The sequence below is a fragment of the Rhineura floridana genome, chromosome 1 (genome assembly GCF_030035675.1).
Source record: "Rhineura floridana isolate rRhiFlo1 chromosome 1, rRhiFlo1.hap2, whole genome shotgun sequence".
NCBI lineage: Eukaryota > Metazoa > Chordata > Lepidosauria > Squamata > Rhineuridae > Rhineura > Rhineura floridana.
The window spans coordinates 323019011-323027293 of NC_084480.1; the positions used below are offsets into that span (position 1 = coordinate 323019011).

General features: G+C 45.7%; 1 protein-coding gene across 1 annotated transcript in view; it reads left to right on the forward strand.

Annotated features, from left to right (window-relative positions):
• LOC133375535 (epiplakin-like) overlaps window positions 1-3622 on the forward strand; it is a 54695-nt gene extending 51073 nt beyond the window's left edge. Inside the window, exon 2 of the mRNA XM_061607235.1 lies at window positions 1-3622. This exon is cut by the window's left edge and continues 24585 nt beyond it. Coding sequence (XP_061463219.1) covers window positions 1-2619 — 2619 coding nt within the window. The 3' untranslated portion in view covers window positions 2620-3622.
• The last annotated feature ends 4661 nt before the right edge of the window (window positions 3623-8283 follow it).

Genomic DNA, 8283 nt, shown 5'->3' on the forward strand with positions numbered 1-8283 from the left:
GTGCAGAGTCATCGCCTCCCCGTGCAGGTAGCCTACCAGCGGGGCTACTTTGACGAGGAAATGAACCAGATCCTCTCAGACCCGACCGATGACACCAAGGGCTTCTTTGACCCCAACACCCACGAGAACCTCACGTACGTGCAGCTTCTGCACAGGTGCCTCCCTGATCCCAAAACTGGCCTGCTGATGCTTCACGTGATGGACAAGGGCTCCATTTCCATCTACTTGAACGAGAGCACGAGGAAGGCTTTGCAGTCTGCCAAGACCAGGGTCGGCATAGGCCTTTTCGAGGGCCAAGAAGTCTCCGTGTGGGACCTCCTCTTCTCCAGATACATCCCTCCGCATAAGAGACAGGAGATCCTGAGGCAGTACAAAGCTGGCACCATAACCATTGAGGAGATCACCCAGACCCTCACTGCCATCATCACCGAGACAGAGGAAAGGAACTCCAAGCAAGGAAGTCTCCCTCTGGCATCTCCTCTTCTCTCATTGTGTTCCGGAAGCCCAAACAGAGGAGCTCTTAAAGAAGTACCAGTCGGGAATCCTGACACAAGCTGCCCTGATGATGTTACACCTGCGAAAGAGGAGGAGGATGAGGATGCGTTAGAGCTAGGAGAAAAGGAAAAGGCTCTGAAGTCCCGGATGGTTGAATTCAGCTCAGGCGAATTCCGTGGACGGAAGGTTTCCTTGTGGGAAGTGCTCCACTCCAAGTACATCCCTGATGAGAAGCAGAAGGAGCTGCTGCAGCTGTACAAGTCTGGCATCCTCACCATTGACCAAATGGAAACTGTAGTCACCACCATTGTCAACAAAACAGAGGAGGAGAAAACGAAGGAAGCATCCCACGCCCACCCACACCCGGGCCACTGGGAGGAGCCCTTGCAGAATCACACCATGGTCCTGCATGTTGGTGAGTTCCAAGGACAGGAAGTCTCCCTCTGGGATCTCCTCTTCTCTAAGTACATCTCAGAGGGTAAAAGGCAAGAACTCCTATGCATTTACAGAAACTGTCAATTAACTCCTGAGGAACTTGCAGCCATCCTTTCTACTCTTATTAATGAAATGGCAGAAGAAAGTAGTGAATATTCAGCACATGGTCTAGCATGTGCTGGTCTAGCTTCATTTGAGAAAGAAGAGGAGGATGCTCTGGAGGGGGAGAGAAAGAAAAATGCCCTGAGGTCCCGGATGGTTGAATTCAGCTCAGGCGAATTCCGTGGACGGAAGGTTTCCTTGTGGGAAGTGCTCCACTCCAAGTACATCCCTGAGGAGAAGCGGAAGGAGCTGCTGCAGCTGTACAAGTCTGGCATCCTCACCATTGACCAAATGGAAACCGTAGTCACCACCATAGTCAACAAAACGGAGGAGTTGCAGGAAAGGGCTTCACACGCCAGCACGGACTCAGGTGGGCAGAAGGAACTTGAAGCTCCACAGTCCTCCCACTATGACCTTCTGCAGCACACTTTGCGTCTGGAAAATATTGATGCAACCATCCAAGACGTCCAAGGACAGAAGGCTTCTGTTTGGGATCCTTTCTTTTCAAGGTTTGTCTCTAATATCAGGAGAGAGGAGATTCTACACGGACATGGAGCACCAGCTATAAATGTTAAAGAAAGTATTAGAAGCATTACTACTGTTATTACACACACTGAAGAGGGAAGTAGCACATCAAGCAGAAGAGGGGAATTTACCAGGGAACACAGAATATGCCCAGGAGCACCCAAGGCTTCTCAAGCAGAAGACCAAGACGAAAAGGAGAAAGCTTTGAAATCTAGACTGACAAATATATCTGCTGGTGGGTTCCATGAGGAACAGGTTTCAGTGTGGGATCTTCTTCATTCTCAATATATCCCTGAGGAGAAGCGGAAGGAGCTGCTGCAGCTGTACAAGTCTGGCATCCTCACCATTGACCAAATGGAAACCATAGTCACCACCATAGTCAACAAAACGGAGGAGGAGAAAATGAATGAATTGGGATGTGTTAAGAGTCAAAGACAAGAGGCAAGATCATCAGAAAATGGTCAACACGGTTGCTTCTCTCCTTCCTTCTCTTTGGAAAGCATGCTACGGTCTGAGAGTTTTGTGGTACCAGTTGGTGAGTTCCAAGGGCAGATGGTGTCTTGCTGGGATCTTCTCTTCTCAAAATATATCTCAGAAGAGAAGAAGCAGGAACTAATAAACAAATTCGAGGCAAAAGCCCTCTCTGTTCAGGAACTGATAGGCATTCTCACCAACATCATCACAGAAACAGAAGTGCATAGCAAAGATCAGCTAGCAAGCTCAGAGGGTGGCCTAGTGGAGAAATGTGAAGATTCACATGTGCAGCAGCAGCAACTGAGAAAATCCCTGAGGACAACTATGGTCCATGTGGCTGTGGGAGAGTATAAGGGGCAGAAAGTGTGTGTGCTGGACCTTCTGTTTTCTAAATATGTCCCTCAAGATAAGAGGCAAGAGCTCCTTGAATTGCACAGAGCAGGGACATTGCCCATTCAAGAAATGATAACAATGATCACCGCCATGATTGATGAGGTAGAAAGCAAACGTGGGAAGCCTAACACAAAGAAGAAGTCATCCTGCAAAAAGGGGAAAGTATGTTGGAAGGACCAGGGTGCCCACTCATAACAAATTGAGCAACTGGAGCCTGGAGCTCCAATCAAACCTTCTCTGATCCCACAAGAGCACCAAAAGCTATTTTTCTCCCTTCCAGCATCCATCGTTACCCAAAATTCTTCTTCAAACATGCACCAAGGACAGGTCCTGGGCTGAGTCATTTTCAGTAGGAAGCTGTTTATCTGCTGTCTCCTTCTGAGAGAGTTCTTAATGCTCCTGTTTCCTCCCCCTGCCCTGATGCTGCTTTGCCCGGGGTGTGTGTGTGTGTGCGGCACAATCTTGTTTCAAGCTTCTGGACTCCATCCCTGGATTGTCAGTGATAACTTCCTTAGTGAAAGTCTGAAAGATGTTCTGCTCAGACACCACTCTCCCAAGCGTGGCAAATGCCTCAGTGGTTTTCTAGGAATGGCCTGAAAAGGGGGGGGGGATGAAGTTAGTGTCAGTGACTTCAAGCAATCCTGCATGATACAGAAGAGTCTCCTTCCTCATAGCTGGTACCTTCTTGAGGATTGCACACACTGTGTATGTCCAAGGACAAGAGTGGATTATGACACTGTTTATCAGGAGTTGCACTTCCTGCCTTGATGAGATGATGACTATGTGGTAACCTGGTCTGTGTATCCCAGTTCCCACTGAAGACTAACGTGGGCCAGGAGGGGTTTGGATTCCCACCTCCATTTGTTTATTGACAGGCTTCTTCTTTGCTGTAGCTTGTGGGATCCTGCAGGGAACAGAGGAAACCTGGCTTCCATTCTCATTGAGCTTTGTTTATTCAAATCTTAGGATTGCAGCACATGCCCTGGAAATATAGCAGGTGGATTGAAACTTTGCCTCCCAAAGGCCCCTCCATTCTGTGATGGGTCAAATAGCTGATGCCACCCCAAGCCCTGCATGTACATGTTATACATCTGAAAAGGACAGCCACATCCCATTAGGAGAATGTTACAGAGCAACTACTCAGCTTGACTATTTCTGCTAAAAATGTATTTTATTAAACCTTAACCTCTAAAAAGGATTCATTCTGTTGACATTTGTTCTGAAGATCAATTCCTCTAGATTTTCTAAAGGTGGACAAAGAGATGTAGTCATTCATTCATGTATTCTAGAATTTGGTACTTATGGTTTACATAAAACATTTAAAACATAGAAAATATACATAGAAACAATCCAATTAGTAATTGCAAGTACTCTTGGATGACCCAATCCAGTCTGGGTTCAGGCCCGGTTATGGGACTGAATCGGCCTTGGTCGCCCTGATAGATGACCTTTATCAGGAGAAGGACAGGGGGAGTGCAACCCTGTTGTTCTTGCTTGATCTCTCAGCGGCTTTTGATACCATTGACCATGGTATCCTTCTGGGCCAACTTGGTGAGATGGGTATCAGAGGCACAGTTTTACAGTGGTTCCAATTCTATCTCCAGGGTCATTTTCAGAAAATAGAATTAGGCGATTGCCTTTCAGGCCCCTGGCAGTTGTGCTGTGGGGTGCCGCAGGGTACCATCTTGTCCCCCATGCTGTTTAACATCTTTATGAAGCCCTTGGGAGCGGTCATAATGAGATCTGGCTTGAGGTGTCAGCAGTATGCTGATGATACCCAGCTCTGTTTCTCTGTAACATCTGAATCGGGAGAGGCCGTGCAAGCCCTGGACCACTGCCTGGACTTGGTGGTGGGCTGGATAAGGGCCAATAAACTGAGTATGAATCCTAGCAAGACAGGCGCTGTGGGTTGGTGGTTCCTGAGTTCAGATAACTGGTCAGTTGCCTGGTTTGGATGGGGTCGTAATCCCTCTGAAAGAGCAGGTCTGTAGTTGGAGGGTGCTCCTGGATCCATCTTTGTCACTAGAGGCCCAGGTGACCTCAGTGGCTAGGAGTGCCTTTCACCAGCTTTGGCTGCCAAGACAGCTGCAGCTATTTCTGGACTGGGATAGCTTGACCAGTGTTGTCCATGCACTGGTAACCTCCAGACAAAGCTTGGAAGATTACTTTTAAAAAGTAATAAATTACAGTTACAGTTACATGGCCCAAAAAGTAGTAATTACCGTTACAATTACAATTGCTCTGAAAGTAACTGATTACTTTGCTTTTACTCAAAAGTAATCACTACAATTACATTTTAGTTACTTTAAAAAAATTGCCTACAAGGTGCCCGCCTTGGCTGCTGCACATCTACGTAGCCTAAAACACCATGAAAAATAAGAACACACACACAGAGGGTAGTAGAATTTTTTTTTATCTGTAAGGTTAACAGAATGGCATAATAGAATCTCACATCCCCCTCCCCACCCCACCCCCAGCCACGATGATACCCCAACACACATATAATTCACTTGAAATCAAATCCCACAACCTTTGCTGGGCGCAGGGCAGGGATAAGGGCATCTATGCACAACCAAAACGGACAACAAAGCAGAAAAACATAAGAAACTGAGGGTGCCCACCCCACAATCTGCTCTGGGCCAGGCGGGACACACTGGAATCTCGTAGAGAACACCCTCCCCTTCCCTGGGGTGTATGAGTTGTCCTGGCTCAGAACATTGAAGGGTGGGCACACTCAGTTACTTATTTTTTATGATTTTATGGCATCATTATGCATTTATGATCATTTAAGAAGCCTGATAATTTTGACTGAATAAATTTGTTGTTATTCTTGACGGGGAGAGTCCCCTTTAGTGTTGTGGCACCTACCCTGTGGAATCCCCTCCCCTTAAATATAGACAGGCGCCATCTCATCTAACCCTCTTCCAACAAGCCTTTTAAGTAGAGACCTTATCCCAGTCTATGTCTGTGCTGGAATTGCTTTTAAGATGTTTTTTAGCTTTTTTAAAAAAGATGTTTTACTTTAATATGTTTTACGGGATGTTTTGTTGTTATATATTTTAAAGTCTGTTCTTATGATGTTTTAGAGCATTTTTAGTGCTTTTGTTAGCCTGGGCTCCTATTGGGAGGAAAGGCGGGATATAAACAAACAAACAAACAAACAAACAAATAAATAAATAAAAACTAAAAACAGCAGCAGTTAAAGCAACAATGAACAAAAAACAGATTGAAACATTTTAAAGGTCTGTTTGAAAGCTAATGAAGATGGGCCCATCCACACATTCCTTGTCGCTATTGCCCACCTAATGATCCATCTGATGGACCCTGACAGCATGCCTGAGAGTAGCAGGCCTTCTGGGGTTGATCTTAAGACCAGGGCACATTCATATGAGTGCAGGCAGCCCTTCAGAGAACCTGGTCCAAAACCACTGAGGGCTTTAAAGCTCAACACCAGCACTTTAAAATTGGACTAGAGCAGCATTTCCCAACTAGTGGGCAACCAGATGTTGTTGGACCACAACTCCCATCAGCCTCAGCCAGCAATGCCAATGGTCAGGAAAGATGGGAATTGTGGTCCAACAACATCTGGTGGCCCACTAGTTGGGAAACGATGGACTAGAGTCAAGCAGGTTGCCAGTGTAACACCAATCTTCAAAAAGGGATCCAGAGGGGATCCCGGAAATTACAGGCCAGTTAGCTTAACTTCTGTCCCTGGGAAACTGGTAGAAAGTATTATTAAAGCTAGATTAACTAAGCACATAGAAGAACAAGCCTTGCTGAAGCAGAGCCAGCATGGCTTCTGCAAGGGAAAGTCCTGTCTCAGTAATCTATTAGAATTCTTTGAGAGTGTCAACAAGCATATAGATCGAGGTGATCCAGTGGACATAGTGTACTTAGACTTTCAAAAAGCGTTTGACAAGGTACCTCACCAAAGGCTTCTGAGGAAGCTTAGCAGTCATGGAATAAGAGGAGAGGTCCTCTTGTGGATAAGGAATTGGTTAAGAAGCAGAAAGCAGAGAGTAGGAATAAACGGACAGTTCTCCCAATGGAGGGCTGTAGAAAGTGGAGTCCCTCAAGGATCGGTATTGGGACCTGTACTTTTCAACTTGTTCATTAATGACCTAGAATTAGGAGTGAGCAGTGAAGTGGCCAAGTTTGCTGACGACACTAAATTGTTCAGGGTTGTTAAAACAAAAAGGGATTGCGAAGAGCTCCAAAAAGACCTCTCCAAACTGAGTGAATGGGTGGAAAAATGGCAAATGCAATTCAATATAAACAAGTGTAAAATTATGCATATTGGAGCAAAAAATCTTAATTTCACATATACGCTCATGGGGTCTGAACTGGCGGTGACCGACCAGGAGAGAGACCTCGGGGTTGTAGTGGACAGCACAATGAAAATGTCGACCCAATGTGCGGCAGTTGTGAAAAAGGCAAATTCCATGCTAGGGATCATTAGGAAAGGTATTGAAAATAAAACAGCCGATATCATAATGCCGTTGTATAAATCTATGGTGCGGCCGCATTTGGAATACTGTGTACAGTTCTGGTCGCCTCATCTCAAAAAGGATATGATAGAGTTGGAAAAGGTTCAGAAGAGGGCAACCAGAATGATCAAGGGGATGGAGCGACTCCGTTACGAGGAAAGGTTGCAGCATTTGGGGCTTTTTAGTTTAGAGAAAAGGCGGGTCAGAGGAGACATGATAGAAGTGTATAAAATTATGCATGGCATTGAGAAAGTGGATAGAGAAAAGTTCTTCTCCCTCTCTCATAATACTAGAACTCGTGGACATTCAAAGAAGCTGAATGTTGGAAGATTCAGGACAGACAAAAGGAAGTACTTCTTTACTCAGCGCATAGTTAAACTATGGAATTTGCTCCCACAAGATGCAGTAATGGCCACCAGCTTGGATGGCTTTAAAAGAAGATTAGACAAATTCATGGAGGACAGGGCTATCAATGGCTACTAGCCATGATGGCTGTGCTCTGCCACCCTAGTCAGAGGCAGCATGCTTCTGAAAACCAGTTGCCAGAAGCCTCAGGAGGGGAGAGTGTTCTTGCACTCGGGTCCTGCTTGCGGGCTTCCCCCAGGCACCTGGTTGGCCACTGTGAGAACAGGATGCTGGACTAGATGGGCCACTGGCCTGATCCAGCAGGCTCTTCTTATGTTCTTATGTTCTTATTTAAAGCTCTTCTTGTGGTTATGTGCTTCCAAGTCAACTACGACTTACGGCGACCCTATGAATCAGCTACCTCCGAGAGCATCTGTCATGAACCACCCTGTTCAGATCTTGTAAGCTCAGGTCTGTGGCTTCCTTTATGGAATCCATCCATCTCTTGTTTGGCCTTCCTCTTTTTCTACTCCCTTCTGTTTTCCCCAGCATGATTGTCTTTTCTAGTGAATCCTGTCTAGGTTTGTTAAGGGTGCTGAGAGTTGTTAAGAGACCCTTTACAGAGCTACAGTTCATAGCACCCTTAACAAGCTGCAGTTCCCAGGACTCTTTGGGGAAGCCATGACTCTTAAAGTGGTATAAAAAATGAAATGGACTGCCTTTAAGTCGATCCCAACTTATGGCGACCCTATGAATAGGGTTTTCATGGTAAGCAGTATTCAGAGGTGGTTCACCATTGCCTTCCTCTGAGTGCTTTAAATGTATGGTGTGACTTACATGTTATATGATCCGAATGCCTGACCTCAACAGTTTCCATAAGGATAGTCACATTAGTTTTTGCAGCAAAACCAGCAAAGCCTTTTTTGCTCCTTTGAGATGAAGGGCAGGCTAGACATTTAATAATAAATAATAAATAAAAAAGATGAACATGAGAACACAGTAAGACCCAAGCTGTATCACACCAAAG